At 39.7% G+C, this 27,148-nt stretch overlaps 1 protein-coding gene across 1 annotated transcript in view; it reads left to right on the forward strand.

The window, feature by feature from the left end:
- tpcn1 (two pore segment channel 1) overlaps positions 1-27,148 on the forward strand; it is a 102,682-nt gene that overhangs the window by 65,184 nt on the left and 10,350 nt on the right. Inside the window, exons 15-23 of the mRNA XM_060844017.1 lie at positions 4,786-4,842; positions 5,696-5,749; positions 7,095-7,167; positions 13,253-13,360; positions 16,556-16,627; positions 16,705-16,794; positions 21,614-21,726; positions 21,811-21,857; positions 21,970-22,038. Coding sequence (XP_060700000.1) covers positions 4,786-4,842; positions 5,696-5,749; positions 7,095-7,167; positions 13,253-13,360; positions 16,556-16,627; positions 16,705-16,794; positions 21,614-21,726; positions 21,811-21,857; positions 21,970-22,038 — 683 coding nt within the window. The remainder of the gene's footprint in view (positions 1-4,785; positions 4,843-5,695; positions 5,750-7,094; positions 7,168-13,252; positions 13,361-16,555; positions 16,628-16,704; positions 16,795-21,613; positions 21,727-21,810; positions 21,858-21,969; positions 22,039-27,148) is intronic.

Below are 27,148 nucleotides of genomic sequence, written 5' to 3' on the forward strand. Positions count from 1 at the left end.
AACATCTGTCATAAGAAAAATATTGGAAGATGTTACTGAAGGCATTTGAATATTTTCAAGGGAGTCAGGCAGAGCCAACATGGGTTTGTCAAAGGAAAATCATGTAAATTGTTGGAGTTCTTTAAAAAAGTATGCTGTGCTGTAGATAAATGGGAATCAGTGGATGTATTACTTTTCAATTTCTGAAGGCATTTGGTAAGGTGCCACATCAAACAATATTGGGGAAATAAAGGCTCATGTTGCAGAGGGCAACTTATGGCATGGATAGAAGCTCTTTCCTGATGAAAGGCTTATGCCTGAAACGTCGATTCTCCTGCTGTTTGGATACTGCCTGACCAGCTGTGCTTTTTCAGCACCACACTCTCGACATGGATAGAAGATTGGCTGGCTATCAGAAAGCAGAGAGTAGAAATGAATTGGTCTTTTTCAGGCTGGCAGGATGAAATGAGTGGTGTGCCATAGGGCTCAATGTTGGGGCTTCAACTCTACAATTTAAAGGCATTGTACATTAATGTAGAATATTAATGTGTTGGGAGAATTCAATAAAGGTTTACTAGACTAATACCCGGAATGAACAAATTGATTAGATTAGATTAGACTTACAGTGTGGAAACAGGCCCTTCGGCCCAACAAGTCCACACCGACCCGCCGAAGCGCAACCCACCCATACCCCTACATTTACCCCTTACCTAACACTACGGGCAATTTAGCTTGGCCAATTCACCTGACCCGCACATCTTTGGACTGTGGGAGGAAACCGGAGCACCCGGAGGAAACCCACGCAGACACGGGGAGAACGTGCAAAACTCCACACAGTCAGTCGCCTGAGTCGGGAATTGAACCCGGGTCTACAGGCGCTGTGAGGCAGCAGTGCTAACCACTGTGCCACCGTGCCGCCCACAAGCTTTATGAGGAAAGAGAAACAAAGAGCAGAAAAAAAGGGGAGGCAATAGCCTAGTGGTATTGCCACTGGATTGTTAATGCAGAGACCAAGCTAATGTTCTGGGGACCTGGCTTTGAATTCTACCGTGGCAGGTAGTTAAATTTGAATTCAATAAAAAAAATTTGGAATTAACAATGTAAGTAATGACTGTGAATCCATAGTCTATTGTCGGACAAAGACCATCTGATTCACTCGGGAAGGAAATCTGCCATCTTTGTCTGGTCTGGCCAAAATGTGACTCCAGATGAACAGCAATTTGGTTGACTCTTAACTGCCATCTGAGCAAATGGCACTCTTGTATATTGGTATGTGAGAATACTTCTAGGAATCTTAATCTAACCACAGTTGCTAGTACCCTTATGTGTTCTCTCACTCAATTTAGGTCTAGTGGGACTTTGTTTGTTGTCTGAAGTCCACATACTAGCGCAGCTACAATGATTTGCCAGAAAGGATCCTGAAGAAAATTTTAACCGTTTGACCGAGGCTTGGCTTGTTTTGGGGTTTTTCTGTGGGCTGACCAAGGGTCCCTATGTTCAGGAGATGCCCTGAGTGAGGCTATTGCTATTGCCTTCAGTTAAGTGGTATTCCCCAAGCTCAGACAGACTGGTGAGGGTGTCCACTTTCATCAGAATACTCTACATCTCCTTTACATCTCATATTCCACTTGCTGCATTTTCTAATGATAAAGCCAGTTGTTTGAAGTCTAGTAGGGCTTCAGCAAGTGAACACTTTTACATGTTTACATCATTAGTCCCACATACAAATGGTCTCTCAACACCACATTAAAGGTTAAACCAAAATCACATGCCTCTGCCGGTCATCTTAACCTAGTCAAAAATCCCAATATGGATTCTCCTGGTTCTCAAATTGCTGAGTAAAACCTACATCATCTCAGAATTTGAGGAGGCTCAGGGTTGTAATATTCCTTAAATAAACCCATAAACTATTGGAAAGTTTTAGCATCTGATGCCTGAGGAAAGGTTAGGTTGCCAATAACCAAAAAAGCTGTGGGTCCACAACCTGTCTTGAGAATTACTCATTGCTTTTCATCTGCCCCAATGTCATTTGCCCAGAAAAAAGATGCATTCTTTCCACATACTTCAAAGACAGATTCGAACTGCCAAGCTTCCCACAAAACAGCGTAATGCTAGAAATACTATCTTCAACTCAACAATGTCTATTGTGAGCAAATTCTTCAGGGGCGTGCTTTTCTCACATTGCCACAAAATAGCTCAATAGACATTGGCATTCTGTCACCAAGTCACCCTCTATTTACACATGGATATTCCTTGACACTGATCCAGCTCCCCTCGAGCCTGTTTTCAGAGTGAGCAGGATGTGACACTCCTGTTCTTTTTTTTAAGGAGAGTCCTTGTGTGTGTGTACACACACACACACACACACACACACACAAACACACCTGATCCAGCTCCCTCAAGAGTCAGCTCTCAGAGTGAACAGGATGCCAGACTCTTATGTTTTTTTTTATAACCCCCACACTACCACCTAACTGCGGAAGTGCTTATTTTTTTTCCCCAGCACCCATGTTATGTGTGTGCAGGTGGGAGACACAGTTAAAGACACAAGGTGGAAATGAAATAACTCCACAGAAACCAGTATCCCATCACCAAGTCACCCATTATTTACACGTGGAGTGTCCTTGACACTGGTCCAGCTTCCTCAGAGCCAGCTCTCAGAGTGAACAGAACCTCTGACACGCCTGTTTTTTTTATTGTGTGCAGGTGTGAGACACAGTGAAAGACACAAGGTGCACGAATCTATATTCAGTTTCCACCACCAGGTAGAAAGGAAACACCCTTCACATCAAAGGGCAATGCTGTGTGATCAAACTGTGAAGGAGAGGGAATACTCCTGTTCATTCTTTTCTCTTTTTTTCTTCGTCTTTTTAAAAAAAATTTTTCTTTAAACCCCCACACTACCGCCTAACTGCGGTCGTGCTTATTTTCTCCCTCAGCAGCCATGTGTATGTGCAGGTGTGAGACACAGTGAGAGACACAAGGTGCACGAATCTTTAGTCAGTCTCCACCACCAGGAAGAAAGGAAACACTCGAGTGGCCTATGACAAGCAGTGCCCTTCACATCAAAGGGCAATGCTGTGTGATCAAACAGTGAAGGGGAGGGAACACTCCTGTTCTTTTTTTTAATTATTTCTTTTTCCCCCACACTACAGCCTAACCGTGGTAGTGCTTATATTTTAACACTCCCATCCTTTTTTTCCCTTCTTTTTTCTATTTTTTTCTTTTATTACCCCCACACTACCGCCTTAACTGTGGTAGTGCTTATTTTTTCCCCAGCACCCATGTAGTGTGTGTGCAGGTGTGAGACACAGTGAGAGACACAAGGTGTACAAATCTTTATTCAATCTCCACCACCAGGAAGAAAGGAAAACACCCGGGTGGCCAGTGACAAGCAGTGCTGTTCACAAAAGGCAATGCTGTGTGATCAAACAGTGAAGGGGAACACTTCTGTTCTTATTTGTCAGCCAGGGCTCTCGGATTGGACCAGACTAATAGCCGTTGTTAGAGAACTCATATTCTGAAGTCTTGGCTTGGCTGATCTCATTACAGTAGCTACGTCAAGACGCTCACCAACTGCTCGCTTGGTGGATTCAGTCCTAGTCAGCTGCTTGAATAATGCCTAACATTTCAGACCAATGAACTTAAATCGTTAATCAGAATCTTGGCGATCATAAAGTTAAATACCTTTATCTGCCTTTTTATGTTATCCCAATTTTGAAAAAACACAAGTAAATTTAAGACAATTGAGTTGAAGTAAAATGTGTTGCACTTATTTTGAATTGAAATAATGGAGAATGGTAAGGATGGAGTAAGGTTGTCTATAATGTCTGCTATCCTGTTGGATTTTACATAAAACTATGGTCTCATTTTAGTTAATATATACCAAATTTATTTGCAGACTAAATTTGATAAAATTGCCTTTTAACCAGTGCAATGTTTGCATATTAGTGACTACCAAAAGGAAACAGATACTTTTTAATCTTTTCAGCTGCAATTAGATTCCATTTTAAGTCCCAGGTTTCAAGTACTCACACAGAATGATTCCAAAGTAGTGGTAATTTTGTCTTATGGCAATAAGTTACATTTGCTTCCTCGATATGCATTATTTGAGAAGAACTCTGCATATGTTACTTAAGTTATTGACTAATCATTACAGGGTGTGCAGCATTGGTTGCAGTCTCAGTGCTAAAGTGACATTTAAAATGGGACTTTTGCCATGATTAGAAGATATAAATTTGAGGTATTGATTTATTGTTTCATTTTACACAATTAACTTTCTTCTCTTGGATGAGTGTCATTTTATTGACCATTATATTGGTATGCACCATTGAACTAATGAAATCAGAGGTAGTTTGAACAGACCCACAATATTGTTAGGAATAAAGAGGGGAATGTAAATCATAACATTTCATTTTATGAAGGTGATGTATTATTGCCCTGTAAGCATAACTGTCCTTTTCCTTTGGGATGTAAAACCTGTTAAAGAGATTAAATGATATGGGGATAAAATGAGAAAAGTGTACTGAGTTGGATGATCAGCCGTGAAGGGTTGATTAGCCTATTCCTGCTCCCATTTTCTGTACTTCTATGAAGTTTGTTAAAACATGGCAAAAGAATCAGAAGGGAAGATAAGGTGGAAATGTTCAATGCATCAAATGACAAAATAAAACCAACCTATAAGTGAATCGTGAGTTTTGGATAATCACTGAATTTGGTTGTGAACTTGCAATTCAATGTGTAACTTCTGAAAAAAAAATGTCGAATTGAACAATTATCTGATATACATATACCTTTCTGTTTCAGATGTTGTTATTGCAGTAAATGGAATTTGGATCCTGGCTGACACGCTCATGATCAAAGGTGTCAAAACAATCTACAAATGCATTTTTGTGAATCAGTTAAATTGTTTTAGATAAATTGTTGAATTTAGTAGATGTTCTTTACATAATTAGATTATATTTAAACATGTGACCTAAATGTCAATGAGAAATAACATGAAATTGATCAAGATATCCCAACACACCTGTTGTATAAATTGGACATGAAAATTGTTTGTGGGTCCAATTCCTCTGCCTGCTTTCCTCTCACTTCTCATTTTCTGAAGCTGTTGCCTCCAAGATTCTGGAGTCATTGGGGACAATTTGTACCTTGTTTGAGTGGCTGTTCTTCATGTGCATGCTTTGTTGCATGTTGATTGAAGGCAAAGTAGCATGGCAGAAGGATCACAGAATCTATATCCCTGTAATATCAGCAAGTTTTATTGAGCAGTGTTTAGGACTGAGAACGTCAAGTGACTTTCTGCTCCATTATCCAGTTACCTATGAATTTAATGATGCTCACTGGCTAGGGGAATCAAATTGTGAATTTTTCTGACCCTGCAGGATTTTTAGATAAACTTTTCTATGGGGAAAAACAAATTAGATTGTACACCTAACTTCTATTATCAGAGGTATTGGGGACGATTTTTAACTTGCAAATAACTTGCATACAGACTTGAATAGAAATGTAAATTATGTGATTTCTGTGACTGACAGCAGATTGGTTACATCACCTTTATAGTCAGGATGTAAAGTAAATACCTAGCCCAACAGTTCTCTCTAGAACTGCACATTATTTTTAACATGATACAAACGTGCATCTACCATCTTCTGTAAATGACCCTGGGTTTGAAATTTAATTTCTTTTTTGGGATGATTCATTATCTCTTCTGTAGATGGTGCCTTTTTCCTCCGGATTGTGCCCTGGAGTTACATTGTATTTCTCACAAGTAAGTACTAGTATTTTATTATTGATTCATCTTCTAATTTCTGTATGGTATCTGGCCATGTAATTTGGTTAAATAAGAAATGTTTTGTGGTAGTGTTTATTCAATATAAAGGACTGATGTTTGTAAAGGGTGAAAATTTTTAACCTGTAAGGGAGATGACTGATTGTGAAATCTGGGTATGGGGAGAGAAGGAAGTTGTTGATCCTTCATCTATACAGAGAAAGGATAGAGAGTAGGCACATTTTCTTACAAGAGAAGAATAGGGAAAAAAATTACTGAATGTAAAGTTTTTTTTTGTTCCATTAAAACTCTTAATTTAATGCTTTACCGTTACACCATTCTTTAAATGTGGGATGGGGGATCTCTAGACAGTGATTTTCTTCATCGTACCATTGCAACCTAACTGTGATTAAGAGATGGAGGCTGAATTTTATGTTGTTTAGTAACAATGATGCTACATTTGTGCTTATTTTTTGTACTTGAAATTAAGTTTTACTTCAGGCTCATCAGATCTGTTTCACATTTTGTGATGCCACTGACATTATTATTTGTTATTTATTCCCCTTATTCCCTCATGATATTGATTTAAGGGTTGAAGATGATTTACGTGTGCAACCAAGTCTTTCAATGCAAAATTTTTATCAAATATTCACATAATCAGTCTCTGGAAATTTGGGAGAAAGATATTTCACTGTAACGATCCCTTATTCTCGGGAATGTTAACATTTCTTGAAGTTTGTCCCAAATTTCGGCTACAAATAATTTCCTTCAGGAATCTGATATGTCTTTGGAATTGATCTAAATGGCTGTAGATCTAGGTCATGTAAATTATTGGAGCCTAAACATTTTTGCTGAATTATATGGAACTTAGATTGCTATGTCAGGACTTCCTTTTAAATACATCTTATGCTTAGAATGTTCAGGTTTTTGTAGCAGATTTAACTATTGGCATTGTGTGTTCATAATGATCTAGGAAACATGCCATGCTTGCATCTGTGGAAGTGCATAAATACAAATTGAGACTTCAGTCTTCTTCCAGAGGTACAGGCAGCAAGATGTACTTCATAGCCGTAAAAAGGATTTTTTTATTCTTTATTAAAACAATTGAAAATTGACAAGCTTATCTGAATTTGTTAAAGAATAGTACTAGGAACAGTAAAGTGATTTAATTTTTGAGTAGAAGTGTAGGTAATGTTAAAATGGTCATACTTACTGTTTGATCAGTGCCGAAATGAGAAAAAAGCATACTTTAGATTTAATAATCTTTCCTATACTTCAAATCATGTATTGTAAGTATTTCAATGAATGTTTTACCCATTGACAAAGATACTTCTGTTTTGTGTAGTTTACGGGGTAGAAATGTTACTGAAAATCACTGGGCTGGGACCATCTGAATACTTCACATCTGGCTGGAATCTGTGAGTATGGAACAACTTCAAAATAGTGGACAGAATAAATAATTCATAATGTTGGATTTGTAGCAAATGCATATTATAATCCAAACCAATGCACTGATGAATTTGCTGCATCTATGCAGTGGAACTTCTCTTGGAATCATTAGGCTATTATTACTCTTAAGGCAATACAGGAAATTTGAATTAATGCAGTTAGAGGATGAATCTCTATAATTCCTCACTTGGATCCTTTTTTTGGCTGTCCCAGCTATGAAGCTATTACCACAACTTCATTTTCAAAAGCTGACCTGGACAATATCTCACACTTTATCCTACAATTCATACAAAATGTTGTTATCTTTATCGTACTATGCCAAATCCCATTCATTTCATCGTGCTTGTTCTTGGCAACCTATTTCTGCTCATGGATCTCCTATGACTCAGATTTAAATTTTTCATCCTCTATATTTCTCAACTCTATTTCTGTAATTACCCCAGCCTTACAATCATCCAGAAACACTAGTATGAAATCTTCTCAGGACCTGAATGGCATGGGCTTTGGCATGACGTATGGGAGAATCATGTGAGAGGTTGATCAATTCTTTACCTACATCAGGACCAACAACCTACATGTTCCAACTTAGCTCTGGATATTGAGATGAGATTCTTGCCAGTTAGCAGAAAGATCAGTATTAACAGGGATTATTATACAGTATCACCTAATCTTGAGCCATTAATATGCAGGCTCCCATTCTATCATCTGTCAGATGCCGAAAATTCCCAAGGTGGAAATCAGAGCAGGTACTTGATGACTCCAGCTTATTGCTTGGTCCTCTGGACCTCCATCTTGAAAATCTGGCACTACCATCTCACCAATGCACCATAGATAGTGACTGCATGCACCCCACATCCACAGACACATGCATTTGACAAATGCCATTGTACATTGCCAGTCCATTTACAACATGCTACTGCATTTTAATGCTGCACTTTGGTGTGCACTAGCACCTCTCATTGCAATGCTGCTGCAAGGAGACTTTGTGTGCAGGGACAGGCATCCAGCTCAGACACTGGACCAAGCTGAATTTCAGGCTGTTCACTTCTGTCTTAGTACTCACTTATAGTGCCTACCTGCTCACAGAGTCCATGCTTGTCATTCTGGTCAGAGGTCATCTGTCAAAGATTTGCCTGAATGGCAACTTGTGACACCAATCTCACACCTGCAGCATATGCCAGCAGCTTCAGTGGTAAATACATTGCACATGCTGCAAGCAAATGACCATATTTCCAAGTATAAGGGGAGGAATTCTTAGTGATGTACAGGAATTAAGTGTTCGAGGCACAATAAAGCAGGGACAGCCTCCAATATCAGTCCAGGAACTTGGACATGGTCAGGAGATTGGTAGCTCTCCAGCCCATGGAGTGGGTTCTGGTCAGCCCATAGATTCAACGCAATTGGTCCAGGGAGTCGCAAGACCATAAATCAAGGAGCTGCACAGATACCAGTCAGGAGTGTGGCAGTTCATCTTTTTGGAGCTTTTCAGCTTAGTCTCTCAAAATGGAGGGATGCTACATTCAGTCAAGGGCATTGTCATACTAGAACACTAGAGGGTTATCAGGGGGGCACTGGTGTGAAGTGGAAAGGCTGGAGAACTTAACTATGGGAATTTCAGGCAGAATCCAGGGATGCAGAGGGCATAACAGTACTGAAAGTGGGCAATTCAATATGTAAGATGGGGGAGGTGAAGGAGTGAGGAAGTGATAGCGGTCGTGTGAGAGCTTGGGGGAAGTCATAGATAGTAAGCAGTATGCTGGCTTTACCTAGCATCTGGAAGACCTAACATCTGACTTGATATGTCAGGGGTTATGGGGTGGAGGGGTATATAAAGCTGGGATATAAAACTCAGTTAGATAAGTTGGGTGGGAAAGTCTGTGGGTTGATGGGAGGAATAGCAGAAAGGAGAAGTTTATGCTTGGAGATTTACCTACATTGTGACATGGAAAAGTGAAGTTAGAAATTGCTGTCCAATGAGTGACTGCTTTTGCCTTTCCATCATCCTGTAAATAACATGTACACAATAGAGATTAAAATAGTTGTAACTGCATCCATATTGTGCAGGGTAAGTGCTTCATTGTATGAGGGAGGAGGTTTTAATTGTGAGGAATTTCAAAGGATAACAGTATTATACAAATAACATACAACCATTTCTTCCGGAGTGCAATAGTTGTGTTCCTGTGTGACCCCATGCTGTACAAAGATCGCACAATACAAGTACACTTAGTGTACGTGATGTAATCACATAATAGCCAACACACACTTTAAAAATTTGCATTTTAGAATCAGTGTTGCCTATTCACCCAATCATGTTCCAGCCATTTCACGTTAATGAAAGATGAGTTGTAGCAGAACTGACAGTACACTAAAACTGAAACTCGCTGCAAGCCATACGTTTCTTGTGAACATTAGGCACGAGCCCACTGTGTGCAATCCAACTTATTTTATGTCAGCACTCCTGATTAGATCATGGAAGATAACAAATAAATGCCACTAATATCTGTGATACAGTAGTAATGTTTGTCCATTTAGAGAGATGGAGCCTAGATGCCAAAGGAGCAATCAGCTATAATTTATCCATCGCCTCCACATGGCACAGGAGCTGCTCACTTCACATCGTAGATCATTGAGAGTTGTGTAACACTAATGATGAATGCATTCTAAACTTTCCATGATGCAATGTGGCTAGACAGGGACAGCCGCATACAGTTGATGGTGAAAAGAGAACATATATTTACAAATGTTAGAGCCTATTTCCAGTGACAAGTCACCTGTGTCTTCAGAAAGTCTTCTTTCTCAATACATTCCTGGGGTTCATAGCTGGGGGAAAGAGCTAGCACTACACTGAACCTATTGTCCTTGGAGGTGTGATCAGCTGACCTCAGTAATATTGCCTACATGGCCGAAACCTGCTGAATGTGCCATGTCCAGAGGTAAATGTACTTCAGCTTGACCTTCCATAGGCTAAGTGTGGAGAGCAGGTTGGAGAGAGATGGCCTGGCCACCTCTGAAGTGTCCTCAGAGGACAGTTCTAGGAAGCCTGGGTGTGTTTCCTACTCCACCTATGTGCCGACAGGCAGCATCCTTCTCTGTGAGGCAAGTGCACCTGGGGAGAAATTGAAGTCTTCTTCCCCCTATCGCTAAAGCAATGGAGTGCAGGGCCACACATATCCTGCAGATCCTGAGACTGCTGAACTTTGCTCTTCATGTCAACTGCCAGCCTCTTCATGGAGACAATCAGATGCTTGCATGCCTGAGGTAGCAGGGTCTCAACCAGGTTGATACAGTCCTGAAGCATTGGGTTAGGTTGCCCAGTGCCACTAACAAACCTGCTTGCTGCTTCTGTATCTGCTTGGGCATTTCTACGAAGTTGTTAATTGCTGACCACATGAGGTCTTCACCTGAAGGTGCAGGAGGTAGCTTTGTCAGTGCTTCTTCTGAGGCACCTGTGCTCAGAGGTGGCAGAGGGAGATATCTTGCAAGGCAGCACTTTTGACTGCCCACTCTGGGCATCCTTTTGATACCTGCAGGAGGCAAAAAATAGTCCTGCAACAAAGAGGTAGAAGTTGTGACATGTTAACATGAAGTGCACAGTGGAGGTAATGGGAGAATAGCACAACAATGGACTATGTGTCTTTCTTGGTCACTGGGATGTGAGGTTTACACATCCCAACAGGAGGCATCCTGGTTTCCACTGGCCAGTGCCAAGTTCCTCTCCTCATAAGGAGCCAAATATCAAATACCCTGTCCCTTTCAACCTTCTTCTGGGTTATTTCCTTCAATGAAGGAAAGAAGGATCGAGTGAGACCAAAAGGGCTGACATAGCTGTTACTGCTGGTGTAGTTACTGAAAAGAAAGCAAGGTGTCTTGTGAATGAGGAGGCAGTGCAGATGACTTGCAAGATTAGTAGGTTGAGGTGTTGTTGGGGTACGTGAGTAAGTGAGGGAAGGTGTTGCATGCAGTATTGTGAGTGGTAATGCATGAGCCTTGGTGGGAGGTGCAGTAGGAAAGATAAAATGGTGGAACTTAAGCTGGTGGAGGCAAGAAGGTCATTCACTTTCTTCCTGCACTGTTGGGCATTTCTCTGCAGTACCCTGGGTGCATGTATGGAATGTACAGGGCAGCTCCAGACTGCCAGCACTTAACTGGGTGTTCAAAAGCCTCTTCAATACTTCATTGGCACCAGGATGCCAGTATATGCCAGAGTATTCAGGCAATGATGAGTACTTCCAGCTGTGCGGAGTGGGAGAATCAGACTAGCATTGGAGGAACCATAAGGATGTGAGAGTTAATTAATGGGACAAGCTAGGGATGAAAGCCAAGAGAGTTTGCTAGGAGGTAATGAAGTTTAAGAGTTTAAGGAGGTAATGAAATCTGATGAAAATAACAGTCAAAATATGGTAAGATTCAGCCTAGGTTTTTGCAACTCCAGACTCTTGTGCAAAGCCCTCCCTTTTCCCATTGGATTGTATTAATGGGCAAGTCAGATTTCAGAGTGAAATCTGACATGATAGATAGTACATGCAATTTGGTTACCATGGTGGTCAGTCACTGGACATTTTCACACAAATATGAGAATGTACTTTAACAAAAGAATATAAATTATTAACGCAAAAAATGAAATAAAACAGCTATATTATATCGCAAATTTGAAAGATCTTATCATAAACAGCAATATCCTCTACAAATGCTCAAGCCTACTGAAGTTTCACTCCTATCTTCACTGTAAAGTGTCTAGATCAGCTGTCATGATGGCTAAATACTTTATTTTGGTGACATCCTCTATTTTTACCAGATGCCATGCTGTTTGTCCATTCCTGAGACTTGCAAAACACAGACTAATTGACTGACTTTTCTTTCTGAATTCTAAAGATAGCCCAGCTCTGATTGTTTGGAATGTTAAAACAGCTTAATACTTAGTTGCAACTCTAATAGCTTTGACTCTTCCACAAACTAAAAAATATCCTTTACCTGGAATGAATCTTTTCATCTGAACTGAAATTGTTTGTAGTCTCTGGCCATTTGTCTCTATAGATTATAACTTTGTAAATTTTATAAACACCTTAACAATTATCTTGAACTCTGGATGTTGTATGTTATGGAATCTCCTTATTAAACCTCTCCATAGATGCATCTCTTTTGTTCTTTCAAATCATCATTAAAATCCACCTTTGACTAAGCTTTTGGTTGCCACTCCTAATATTTCCTTCATTGCTTTGGTATTGATACTTCCAAATATAATTCCTTAAAATGCCCTGAGAAGTTTTTCTATGGAAAAAGAATTGTTTAAATACACGTTCCTGAAATGCAAAAAAAAATTGCTTGAACCTGAAAATCAAACTCAATTATTTTGCCACCATGATAATTCTGTGAGCTGTTTGACTTTCTTTTTCTTCCTTTAAAGATTCTCCTTAAGACTTAGGTTTTCATTTTTTCTTTGTCCTAATGACACCTTATGTGGCTCAGCATGTAATTTTGTGCTCTAACATTCCTGTGAAGTTACGACATAAAAGTACATTTTTATCAAATATTTAGGTTTGTAAGTTACAATGTAAGATAAACTGTGATGAGCTTGTGTGCAGGAATGAACTCTGCTCTGCTATTCTGGTCTGATACATCAATTCATTTTGGTTCCAAAATAGCCCGTGCTTGTTGAATAATCCATTTGACATTGCCGCAAATTTCTATCATCTAACTTGTCACGATTCCTTTTTTTTGGCAGATTTCAACAAGCTAAAACCTGCATTTCCATTGGATACAGGCAATGTTTAGAAGAAAAACGTATTTCAAAGCATCTTAAATCATACAATCTTCACATACAAAATTGTCAGTAACATTAATCATTTAGAGTATATAATGGTAATACATTTAAAGTCAGAAAGGTCAGAAAATTTTAATTTTGCGTTTTGATCAAGTTTGCTGTTATAACGTTATCGCATTATAAACTTTTGTGTGTACATGAGTCTATATGTTTGATAAACAAAATATAGCCTGGATGGTCTTTGCTATCATTTATACGGCAAAGAAACATAAAATACTTTTTTTTTACATTAGGTTTGATTTCTTGGTCACCGTATTTGCATTTGTTGGAATAGTGGTCTTAGCTTTTGATATGGAACCATTCTATTTCATCGTCATCTTGAGGCCACTTCAACTGCTAAGGTTAGTAACCAATTCTTGACTCAGCATGTATTACTTTCAGATAAGTGATTCTGCCTTTTTAATGTATAAAATATCAACTTTTTGAAAATCTACTTCAATTTGAAGCAAATATGCTCAGCTTCTAATATTGTCATTTAATATTCTTTTTGTTAAGACCTTGTTTTGAATAGTTATTTTCTGGGAAAGTAGACAAACCTTCCCAGTTAAAAATGGGATCAATGTTAACAACTAAAAAGAAACACCAAAAAATATCAATCTTCAATCAAAGTGATAAACTCATTTATTTTTCAGATTGTTTTATATTAAAAAATTAAGATTTTCTATGATTAAATGGTATAAAGATTCAGTATTGTCTCCTTTTGAATTACTGGGCTGAATTTTTAAATTGATGTGAGCGCAAACTGGGGTTGTAGATCAGCCCATTATATTGGTGGTGGATCTGGAAAGTGCTGGCGAAGACAACTTTTGAATTTCTGCAGCACATATTATAAATAACACACATAGCTAATATTGAGCATCGGTAGTGGAAGAAATGAACGTTTATATGATTTGGTGCTACTTGAACAGGCTTCTTTAGCCTAGATAGTGTCAAGCTTCTTGAGTGTTATTGGAGCTGCGTGAATAAAACTTTCCACTTGTCAGCCCAAACCTGGATATTGTCTAAGTTTTGTTGCAACTGGTCATGTATTGCTTCAGTATCTGAGGAGCCATAAATAATGCTGAACAATGTGCAATCATCAGCAAACATCTGCAATTCTGTTTGAATGATAGCAGAAAGATCACTGATGCAGCTGATGGTGGTTTGATCCAGGACACCACCCTGAGGAACTCCTGCAAAATTATTCTGTGGCTCAGATGACTGACCTGTAACAAGTGGTACTGTTTTCCTTGTGCCAAGTATGATTTCAACCAGAAGAGGATTTTCTCCCAGATTTCCATTGACTCTAATTTTGGTAGAATTCCTTACTCCCAGTCTCATTAAAATATGGCTCTGATGTCAAGTGCTGTCACTCAACTCACATCCAGAGTTCATCTCTTTTATCCATATTTAAACCAAGGCTGTAATGAGATAAGGAACTGCGTGGACAGAGCAGACCTCAAACTTAGCATCAATGAATAGATTATTGCTGAACAAGTTGTGCTTGATAACAATGTTGATGACATCTTCTGTTAATTTCGGATTGGGAGTAGAATGCTAAGGGGTCAATTGACCAGTTTGTATTTGACTCAATTTTTGTGTATCAGGCCTAATTTGGATTTTTTTTTTTACAATGTTAGATACATGCAAGTGTTGTATCTGTCCTGAAAAGGCTTGGCTAGGGGTGTAGCAAGTTCTGGAGCACGCATTCAGTGCTGTTGCTGTCAGGTCCCATATTTCTTGCAGTATCAATGCCTCCAACTTTGACATCATGTGGAGTGAATCAAATTGACTGCAGAATGGCATCTGTTATGGATCATTTACATGGTACATCTGGCTGAAGGTTGTTGCAAATGCTTCAGCCTTGTCTTTGGCACTGACATGTTGGGCTCCCACATGGCTGAGGATGGGGATGTTTGTGGAGTCTCCTTCTTCACAGAGGTGTTTATTTTCTACCTCACTCATGACAAGACTGTAGAACATAGACCTAATCCATTGGTTGTGGATTGCTTATCCTTGCTTATTATTTGATGCTTATGCTGTTTAGCATGGAACTAGTCCTGCTTTATAGCTCCACCAGATTGTTGCCTCATTTTTAGGTGTGCCTGGTGGTGCTCTTGGGTTATCCTCCTGCATCTTTCATTGAGGCAGGTTTGATCGTCTAACATGATGTTAGTGGTGGAGGGGAAATATGCATTACAGGTTGTGTTTGAGTACAGCTCTCCTGCTGTTGATGTTTAACAGCACATCATGGATACCTAATCTTGTGTTGTAGGATCTATTAGAAATCTATTCCATTTAGTACAGTGATAGTGCCACATGACACATGATGGGTGCCCTCAATGTGAAGATGGGACTTCATCTGCTAAAGGACTGTGCGGTAGTCACCCTTACTTACTGTCATGGACAGATGCATCTGCAGAAGGCAGATTGGTGAGGATGTGGTCAAGTATGTTTTTACCTCTTGTTGGTTCCCTCACCACCTGCCTTTAGAGTCAGTTTAGCTTCTATGTGAAATGGGACTTTATAAGCTCACTCAGAAATAGTCTGGTCTGCCAAGCCACATTTAGTGATGGCATTGAAGATCTCCCCACCCAGAGTACATGCTGTGCCTTTGCACCCTCAGTGTTTCCTCCAATGTGATGTTCAACAGCAAAATGGATGTGGAATGGTAATCAAAATGAGGTTTCCTGGACTATGTTTAGCCTGAACCATGACCCTTAAGGGGGTCCAAAGTCAATGTTGAGGACTGCCAGGATAATGCAGGACAGGACATACTCAGGGATGATGATTTTTTTTTTCTCTCTGGGACGTTGTGTTTATGATATGCTTCCATGAGCATGACAGTATCAGTTTTGCTTGGCTTGTCTGGAAGAAAGCTTTCCCAATTTTAACACTAGCCCACAGATGTTGGTAAAGAGGACTTTGCAGGCTTGACAGATCTAAGTTTGCCATTTTCATTTAGTATTTTAGTTGATGTCAGCTCTTCCACCTGGTTTCATTCTTATTTTTTGAGACCTTTTAGAGATTGGTACAACTCACAGACCATTTTGGAATCAGCTGCATTTCTGAGAGTCTGGAGTCACATGTAGGCCAGGCCAGGCCAGCTAAGAGCAGCAGTCCTCCTTCCCTGAGGGACATTAGTGAACCAGATGGGATTTTACGACAATAGTTTTACAGTCTTTATTAGCCTTTTAATTCCAGATTTAATTAAATTCAGTTTCCACCATGTGCCATTGTGAGATTCCAAATTGGGTCCATGGGATATTGTCAGAAATTGCTAGAAAAACTCAATAGGTCTGGCAGCAGCTGCGCAGAGAAAGCAGAGTTACCATTTCGGGTTGAGTGAAGCAGTTCTGAAGAAGGGTCACTGGAAATGAAATGTTAATTCTTCTTTGTCTCCACAACATATTTACCCCCAATTTAATGCTCAACTGGCAATTAACTGAGGAAATTGTGAATAAGATTATTTTACCTGAAATAATTAAGAAGTTTTATTTAATATATCACCTTGACATATTAAGAGTCTAAGTTGATAAATTAACTTTATTTTGCAGATTGTTTAAGATTAAACGGAGATACAGAGATGTTCTGGACACAATGTTTGAATTACTTCCCAGAATGGCAAGGTATGGCACATGTCTTTATGTAATTTTTAAATTAAGTATTTTACTACAAAGTGTAATGTTTTCCCTATGCCTCCCAGTTTAGGGTTAACACTCATGATCTTCTACTACTCGTTTGCAATTGTGGGAATGGAGTTCTTTGGTGATGTTCTCTATCCTAACTGCTGCAAGTAAGTCCATCCTTGGGAATAAAAATACTTAACTGTAACCTATATAGATTTTCTGAGCAACTCAAAAATTAAAACTCTTTGATTCCTCTTGTTACAATCCCCGTAGAAATGAATAACTCCTTTAAAAGAAAAGAACATAACAGAAAGAAGACTGATGGGTAAAATTTCACTTTTTAGAACTTGTACAGTAACAACACCAAAATCAACATAATTAATTTAAATAACAGGTAAAGGATATGTCAAATAATGAGGTAAATTTTACTTTAAATGGTGAATAAAACTAAGGTACATCATACAAAACTGTGAGCAATCCTTCTTCAGCATAAATGGCAAAAAACTTGTTACACATTTTCATAGCCCTCTATTACTGAGATGGAGAATAAGTTCCTTTACTCAATCAGGTAAGCCTAAAGTTCCTTTAGATCTCACCACTTATAATTTCCACAGGCACCCAAAAGGCATATCTTTCCAATCATTACATTCAGCTCTCAGAACCCAGCTTTTTGATCTCCTTGCCACAGCTTCAGCTGCCTTACATCTACAACATCCAGTTTTTGTTTTATCCTGAACAACTTCTCCCTGTTTCTTCACCGAGATCTCTTTGTTTCCTGCACTGTGGTCTACTCCATCTGTTGAACTCAAGCTATAATTCAATGTCCTAATTAACTGTTTACTAAAATAAAAGCAATTAACTGCAGATGCTGGAAATCTGAAACAAACACAGAAAATACTGGAAAAATTCATCAGGTGTGGCAGCATTTCAGTTCTGAAAATGTCATAGTGGAACTCTGTTCTTCTGTCCACAAATACTTCCAGCTACTGACAAAGGATCAGTTAGACTCGAGATGTCAGCTCTTTTCTCTCCTTAAAGATGCTGCCAGACCTGCTGAGATTTTCCAGCATTTTTTCTTTTTGCTTCCAGCTACTGAGTTTCTCCAGAATTTTCTGTATTTGGAACGTCTATTTATCCCATGTTTTAGTTCTACAGTAACCAAGATCTCATGAGTACTTCTCAGAGCCATAAAGTCACGTGACTGGATATATCTTGGTTTCACCTTGGACAAAAAGGGCCTTCCCAAAAGAAAACATGGACTTTGTTCCTCAAAGTAGAAGGTTCCAGGACCTCTCTGCAAGTGCCCCTCAGGGTAATGTCTGAGTGCACAATCATCTTCAGCTGCTTAATCAATTAATTTGTCTCTATGATAATGTCAGAAGTGGAGATGATTGCACAATTTTAAGCATCATTTACAACTCCTCAGAGTCTGAAGCAGTCCATGTTCCAAAAGTAGTATGACCTGGACAATATCCAGATTTGGGCTAACACGTGAAAAGTAACATTTGTAACACGCAGGTGTGAGGCAATGACCATTTCTAATAAGAGAGGATCTAACCATAGCCCCTTGACAGTAACGTTACCAATACAAACTGTCGTCATGCTGTGGGGGATAATTAACCAGAAATGGAATGGAACTAGCTATATAAATACTGTGGCTACAAAATTAGGTCAGGGGTTAGGAATTCTGCAGCAAGTAACTCACCTCCTGGCTTTCTAAATGTAAAAGATACAAGTCAGGAGAGTGATGGAATACTCCACAACTGCTTGGATATGTGCAACTCCAACAATATTCAAGAAACTTGTCAATACTCATTGACCAAGCGTCCTGCTTAATTGGCACCATATCAACAAACATTCACATCCTCCACACTATTGCTGAGCAGCACCAGTTTGTAGCACCTATAAGATGCAATGCAGAAATTCACCAAGGCTCTTTAGCATCTTCCAAACTCATAATCACCACCATTTAGAAGGATAAGGGCAGAGACAGTGGAAGAACAGAACCTACAAGTTCCCTTTCAATTCACTCACCATCCACATTTGGAAATAGTCACTATTTCATCAGTATCACTGGGTAAAATTCCTGGAACTCCATTGTCAATGACATTGTGGCATACCTACAGCAAACGACTGAAGTGTTTCATGAATGGCACTCTCAGCCACGTTCTCAAGGATGACACATTCAAAATTTGTGAACTGCATGTGATCAACTTACTCCACTAATTTGTTACAGTTTGTCTGTTTAGTCTGTATCATATCCCTGCAGTTTCTTATTCTGCAACTTGCTGATGTTGATAGGATATTCTTTTTTGTTCTAGTGCTGAAAACATTGGGTTTATTTAGAAAATGAACTATCATAGCAAAAGTGAAAGGGCTTATTCACTAAAGATCACAGCATCCCCCCCCCCCCCCCCCCCCAAAAAAAAATTACTCTCCTTCTCTGTGATGTTGCACAACCTGTTGGTTAGAATATATTCTCAGGCTGAGCCATTGCTTGCAAGATTGACATTTATTGCCAATCCCAAGTAGCCTGAGGAGGTGCTGGTGGGCCACCTTCATGAACACTGCAGTAGATATTGCCTGTAAAGATCTGATAGAATAGTGTCCATTCTGAGATTCTGGAAACAGTCAGTGAGCAATCTCAGTGGCAGTTGGACAGCTGAGGAGATGGTGGATAGAGCATAAAATGAGATGAGCTGGGTGCAGAGCACAGAAATTTAATCTAGGAATGGAGCAGACAAAGGCAAGTTGGAGTCTTTTACAAATATTTTTCAAGTTTTAGTTGTTCCAAGTACATTGATTCAGTTAGGACCTATAGTTAAAACACTGTAGAAAATGCATATTTGTCAAATGCAATTGCATATATTTGTTGGCAGTACAGTTAGCTCACTTAAAGAGCTGATTTGTTTGTCTATTTCTTCCATTGCCTTTTGTTGGCAGAGAGCAAATCTGCCTTCTGTAATTAAAATTTCATTTCAGTGTTTATTATTATTGTACATCTCCCCACTCTCCACTATACCCTGGCAGACAAAATGAAACTTTTTGTTTGATTTCCCGTGGTCTTACTTGATGCTCATAGACAATGAAACATCTTGACATTGAGCACTTTACTTGATACCTCCTGACAAGGAGGGCTGCCAGAACTTCCAAATCTATCTGAGGGGGTCTGTAAGTTGCCCTTAGACTTTGTAGGCTTGTGAGTTGAGCCTCCTTGCCATAGGGTGCCACCTTGTAGCATCTGTGAACTGAGGAAGCACCAGGAAGAATTTTTAATCAATTAATTTGCCTTCACAGAGTCACAGACTACTAAACATGATGTAACAAACAGGAAATATAAATTTTACTTTAAGCATGTAAAAGAAGCTGATAGTGCTGAGCGAGGGTGCTGCGAAATTGGAGGTGCTGACTTTCAGGCAATATGTTGAAGTAAGATATCATCTGCTGTCTCAGTTAGACAGGTACAGGTACAGGTAAAAAAGTGATAGGAATCTCTCCAGGTATTCTGGCCATTTTTTGTCTTTCAACCAACTTTGCTCAGATTACATACTTTGTTTAGTTTATTGTTATCGTGCATGTTAACCACTGAGTTTCCTTACATTAGGGCAATATTAGTTCAAAAGTACTTCGTTTATTGTGTAGCACTTTCAATAATTAGACAAGAAAAATCAAGCATGCAGGCATGTAAAGGCTGAGAAACATTGAAATTGAGCTCTGTTAAAATGCCCATATATAAGGAATATATTTTCATTGAGTTCATAAAGATACTCTATTACAGCAAACACTTTGATTCATTAGAAATCACTGAAATTGCAAAAACTTTCCATTTACATTGTAATATTGCTGCTAATGCAGTTTCAACTTCTTCTCCTAACCCAAAAGGTTCATGGAATCTGTATTTTAATGATGTACTAAATCATAAATACTGCAGCTAAATAGTGCTTTACCACAGGAGCCTAATTTTTATGTTGCAGCAATGTTAACATTTTTCAGTATGATAACAATTCCTGCATTTTATACAATGTTTTCATTTTATGATGTGTTAGCATCTTATATGCATTTACAGAGAAAAATATAAAAAATGAAAGATTATCAATGCTACTTGCATCCTGGTTTGCCGTCAGTGAGAATTCTTCAGTATGATTGGCTGAATATGCAAATTGATAACATTACTGTTGCTGGATACCTGGAGATCCTCTTGATTTGGTGCCAAATGTAAATTAATGCTAAGATAGATGCCACCGAAATTGCAAGATCCTTATACTTTTTTTTTCAAGCCCGTCAGTGAAAACGGTCACTTCATTGCTTACTACAAACTCCAGGCCATTATTTTCATTGAGAAAGGAAATTATTATATTTTGCCTATATATTTTATATTTTACTCCAAAATATTATAATTTGTTTGATTTGATTTATTATTGTCACGTACTGAGATAGAGTGTCAAGTATTGTTTTGCATACTATCCAGGCAAATTATATTTTACATAAATATATCATGGTAATAGAATAGAATACAGAATATATTGTTGCAGCTACAGAGAAGGTGCAGAGAAAGATCAAAAAGTAAATTGGTGCCTGTGCAGGGTACCCTGCACCGAAGTAACAGTGGGAAATAAACAGCAATTAAACAGGGAAATGCAAATTGACGTTCAGAATAAAATTACTTCATAACTCTTTTTATGTTGTTAGGAAAACTACTGTTTCCTTTATTTTATAAACCAAAATATAGCTTCGGAAATGGCCAGAAATTTATCTTATTTCAGATTTTCAGAAGCTACAGTATTTTTCTTTTGCATTCAAATGGTTCTTATTGGCAAGTCGCTATTGACTGTAACTTTTACATTTGAGGAATTGCTATTACCTTAATCACCTTAACCACTTACGACATACTGTAATATCAAAGTGATTTTTGGAGTAGTTCACTTTATACTCAAGTTATTTTGCTGTTCTGACCTACCAGCTTATAACCCACTTCTATGTTTATAGTAACAGCATGGTAGCAGCTTTCTATCGCTGGAAAAATCAGACCATTGGTGACAGAACTGTTATACAGGGATACTACTCTCTCAATAACTTCAATAACATCCTTAACAGTTTTGGTGAGTAACATTGAGGTGTAATTTAGTTAAGCAGGCAGAAAGGTCATAAAAATAATCATGTCCTTTTTTTTCCCTTTTTTATAGTAACATTGTTTGAGTTGACTGTTGTAAACAATTGGTATATAACTATGGTAAGTTTTCTTGAGATTAAGTATCATCTCCAAAGATAAGACCTATACCACTGAATTACTGCTTAATTGCAAATGTATGTAACAGAATTTAGCTGCAGCTCTCTTTCTACAGGAAGGCGTGGTATCTCAGACTACAAGCTGGAGTCGCATTTACTTTATGACTTTCTATATTGTAACTATGGTAAGTAAAGGCGCATACTGTTGTTTCAATCTTCCACAGTATTTAGCTATATAGTAATTAAAATTTATAATTTTAATGCTGTTCGTTAATGAATAGGAAGATACAGTAGTGTAGTGGAATTGTCACTGCCCTAGTAATCTAGAGGCTTAGGCTGTGGGTACAATCCCCAGCAGAAACTGATCAACTTTAAATTCAGTGAAGCTAGTCTCAGTAAATGGTAACTGAAATTGTCATCAATTGTTTTAAAATTCCATCTAGTTCACTGATAAAATCTGAAAGAAATCTGCCATTGTTATCGGGTCTGGCCTCTATGTGACTCCAGATTCACTGTAATGTAGTTGAATCTGAACTGTCCTTGGAATTAGCCTAATAAGCCATTCAAGTACACTTAAGGATACCCTTGCAAGTGATGCCTATATCCCTGGTTATGCCATTTCTCACAGCAGGATAGATCCACCAGAGGTGAGAATGCTGTAATATACAGACAGAAAAGAGTTGCCCTGGTAGTCCTTAACATTGAAATTTCATGGCATCAGGTAAAACATTGGCAAGGAAACCTCCTGTTGATTACCACTTCCTGTCCCCCTCATTAATAAATCAATACTCTTCCAGTTTGAACAGTTGCTGGAATGAACACTGAGGGTGGCGAGGACTCAGAATGTATTTCAAATTGGGGAATTTCAATATTCATCACCAAGACTAGCTCATTAGTATCAATATTTTGAGGAATGAGTGCAGTAATGTCCTGGGAGATATTGAAGTATAGAGCAGGCCAAGGACAAAGTACAGAGCAGGAGTAAGGTGGAGAATGAAAATGGCAGGAATTTGGAAGCTTTAGGACATTCTTGTGATCTGAACAAAAGTTTACTGCAAAGCAGTCACCAAGTCTATGTTTTAACTCCTCATTGTAGAGGAGCTGACAGAGTTGCATGAGGAAGCATACAAGGGTGTGAAAGATCCATCCGCAGACTGGAGCATAGGGACAACAAATCTGTTCAAGTTCTGTCTGGTTTTGTGGCTTCAACATATGAGCACATGCCTGCCTCCATGGACCAGTAGTGATCATTGTGGAGAACTAAGTCCAGTACAACAGTCAGCATTTGATGGATATTTGCTTGGACCTTTGTTCTATTACTCAAGCCATGATTACTTTAATTCATTAGCTAGGTGAGATGGGGTTGAGAGAACCTTTCCAGCTGCCCAGTGTCCTGAATGAATGAGAGAAGTGCCATTGTGCACTGATCTTATGGTCAAGTAAACCAAAAGCTGATGCTTTGACAGCCTCCTTCCTCAAGATAGGCATAGCCTCAAGATTAGAGGGAGTAGATTTATGACTAAATTGAGAAGGAATGTCTTCATTCAGAGGGTTGTTAATCTGTGGAATTGAAGTAGTTGATGCTACTTCAATAAACATTTTTGAAATGAAGGTAAATATTTTTGTGACAATAAAGGAAATAAGGGATATGGTGAGAGCATTGGTAAGTGGATCTGAGTCAATGAAAAGATAAGCTATGATCTTATAAAATGGCAGAGCAGGCTCGAAGGGCCATGTGGCCTATTCCTGCTCCTAGTTCTTACGTTCTTTTGTATGTTCTCTCCTCCTCCTTTTAGTGCTGTCTGTACACAAGAGCTGTGCCCTCACAATGGTGAGGCTGTTTGGGGTATTATGTGCATGGTCTGATACCCATGCAGATATGGGGAAAATGTGTGGACTCCTTACGGATAGTTGTCCGAGAGTGGAATTGAGCCTGGGTCCTTGACAGCAGTGCTAACCACTAAGCCACTGTGCCACCCCCACTCCACTTTGACTGAAGAAGTGCTTCCTGACATCCTTGAATGCACTGGTTCTAATTTTAAGTTACTTTCACCCTGTTCTGAAATCTCTCTGTTTCTGTCAGTTGCTTTTCCTTTTCTTTGTATTTCTCTTGCTCTTTCGTTCTCTTGCTCTTGCTCTCTCTTCACCACCCCCCACCCCCCACACCACAGGAGATGATTTCTCTCACTTTACAACTTCAGTCATGCCAATTAGATTATTCTTTCACCTGCTAAAGAAAACAAGCCAAGGTAATGTACTCTATTCTCACAGTTTAGAGCTTTACAACTTTTTCATCATCCTGTCACTGAGAGGTTCCTCTCGGAAACCCAGCGTGGCTTTTGACTATCTTGAGGCACTGCAGACTTGGTCTTCGTGGCTAGGCAGATCCAGAAAAAATGTCAAGAGCAGCGTCAAGAATTGTTGTTCCACTTCTTTGACCAGACCAAGGTGTTTGATTCTCCAAACAGTGAAACGCTATGGATCCTCTGCTTTGCCCTTTGAAGTTTGTCACCATCCTGACACTGCTGTTTAACAGTGTATGTGCCACTGTGGAGGGTTTGAAACTGAGCCCTTTTACATCCAGACTAGGATCAAACCACATTGTATGATTGCCCACACCTTGGTGAGCATCTACCTGAGTATCCTTATCCAATTCATCCAAGAAGACCTACCACCTGCTGTCAGCATCCGGTATCAACTTTGGTTGGTCCCGGGTGAAAACAGAACTCAATGTGAGCATTCATGGCCTTGGGTTTGCAGTTGACTGCTGTATAATGGTCATTCTGCACAGGACAGGACAAAGATTTTCACTGTATCAGTTGAGCATACCCTGTATCATCTATGGTAAGAGGCTGGCTCTGGAGTTTGTGCAATATTTCCTCTCCTGAGGAGCTACTATCAATGAAAAGGTTCAGCACATGGTCAACAGTGCAGCGCTGCCTTTGTCAAAGGCACGTTTGCAGCTTAACAGCAGAAATCTGTGGAAGTCATGAAAGATCCTGGTCCGTAAGGTTGTTATGTTGATAAACTTCCTGTACTACTGATAGCTTTGGCAAATAGAATTAAGGAGAATCCAAAGGGTGTTAAAGGTGGATAAATCCCCAGGACCTGATCAGGTGTACCCGAGAACTCTGTGGGAAGCTAGTGAAGTGATTGCTGGGCCTCTTGCTGAGATATTTGTATCATCGATAGTCACAGGTGAGGTGCCGGAAGACTGGAGCTTGGCAAACGTGGTGCCACTGTTTAAGAAGGGCGGTAAAGACAAGCCAGGGAACTATAGACCAGTGAGCTTGACCTCGGTGGTGGGCAAGTTGTTGGAGGGAATCTTGAGGGACAGGATGTACATGTATTTGGAAAGGCAAGGACTGATTCGGGATAGTCAACATGGCTTTGTGCGTGGGAAATCGTGTCTCACAAACTTGATTGAGTTTTTTGAAGAAGTAACAAAGAAGATTGATGAGAGCAGAGCAGTATATGTGATCCATATGGACTTCAGTAAGGCGTTCGACAAGGTTCCCCATAGGAGACTGATTAGCAAGGTTAGATCTCATGGAATACATGGAGAACTAGCCATTTGGATACAGAACTGGTTCAAAAGTAGAAGACAGAAGGTGGTGGTGGAGGGTTGTTTTTCAGACCGGAGGCCTGTGACCAGTGGAGCGCCACAAGGATCGGTGCTGGGTCCTCTACATTTTGTCATTTACATAAATGATTTGGATGTGAGCATAAGAGGTACAGTTAGTAAGTTTGCAGATGACACCAAAATTGGAGGTGTAGTGGACAGCAAAGAGAGTTACCTCCGATTACAACAGGATCCGGACCAGATGGGCCAATGGGCTGAGAAGTGGCAGATGAAGTTTAATTTAGATAAATGTGAGGCGCTGCATTTTGGGAAAGCAAATCTTAGCAGGACTTATACACTTAATGGTAAGGTCCTAGGGAGTGTTGCTGAACAAAGAGACCTTGGAGTGCAGGTTCATAGCTCCTTGAAAGTGGAGTCGCAGGTAGATAGGATAGTGAAGAAGGCGTTGATATGCTTTCCTTTATTGGTCAGAGTATTGAGTACAGGAGTTGGGAGGTCATGTTACGGCTGTACAGACATTGGTTAGGCCACTGCTGGAATATTGTGTGCAATTCTGGTCTCCTTACCGGAAAGATGTGAAACTTGAATGGGTTCAGAAAAGATTTACAAGGATGTTGCCAGGGTTGGGGGATTTGAGCTACAGGGAGAGGCTGAACAGGCTGGACTGTTTTCCCTGGAGCGTCGGAGGCTGAGGGGTGACCTCATAGAGGTTTACAAAATTATGAGGGGCATGGATAGGATAAATAGGCAAAGTCTTTTCCCTGGAGTCGGGGAGTCCAGAACTAGAGGGCATAGGTTTAGGGTGAGAGGGGAAAGATATAAAAAAGACCTAAGGGGCAACATTTTCACGCAGAGGGTGGTACGTGTATGGAATGAGCTGCCAGAGGATGTGGTGGAGGCTGGTACAATTGCAACATTTAAGAGGCATTTGGATGGGTACATGAATAGGAAGGGTTTGGAGGGATATGGGCTGGGCACTGGCAGGTGGGACTAGATTGGGTTGGGGTGTCTGGTCGGCATGGACGGGTTGGACCGGAGGGTCTGTTTCCATGCTGTACATCTCTATGACTATGACTCTATGACTACTGTGAAATCTGGACTGTCTACTGACATCGCAGTAAGATCCTTGAGAGCTTTCATCAGTGGTATCTGCATTGAATCCTAGAAATCAAATGGGAGGACACACTGCACCAATGTGGGTGTCCTGCATGAAAATGTTTACCAGCATCAGAGCCTTGCTCCTGAAGTACCAACTCCAATGGATGGATATTGGCCTCCAGATATCCAAAAACCTCTTCCCTCTTTCTCTTGTTGCTGCTCTCCATTGATCCTGCTTTCAGTATTAAAGCCTTTGATAAGGTTCCACATGGTAAACTAATTAGTAAAGTTAGATCACATGGGATTCAGAGTGAACTTGCAAATTGGATAAAACGTAGAGACAGTAGATGGTGGTGGAAGGTTATTTTTCCGACTGGAGGCTTGTGACCAGCGGTTTTCCGCAGGTACTGCTTCCACTTTTGTTTTTCATTCATATAAATGATTTGGATGAGAACATATGAGAACATAGGAGAACATGGTTAGTAAGATTGCAGGTGACACCAAAATTGATGGCAAAGTAGATAGTGAAGAAAGTTATCTGAGATAACAGAGATCTTAATCAACTCGGTCAATGAGCTCAGGAGTGGCAGATGGAGTTTAACTCGGATAAATGC

The sequence above is a fragment of the Hemiscyllium ocellatum genome, chromosome 24 (genome assembly GCF_020745735.1).
Source record: "Hemiscyllium ocellatum isolate sHemOce1 chromosome 24, sHemOce1.pat.X.cur, whole genome shotgun sequence".
Taxonomy (NCBI): domain Eukaryota; kingdom Metazoa; phylum Chordata; class Chondrichthyes; order Orectolobiformes; family Hemiscylliidae; genus Hemiscyllium; species Hemiscyllium ocellatum.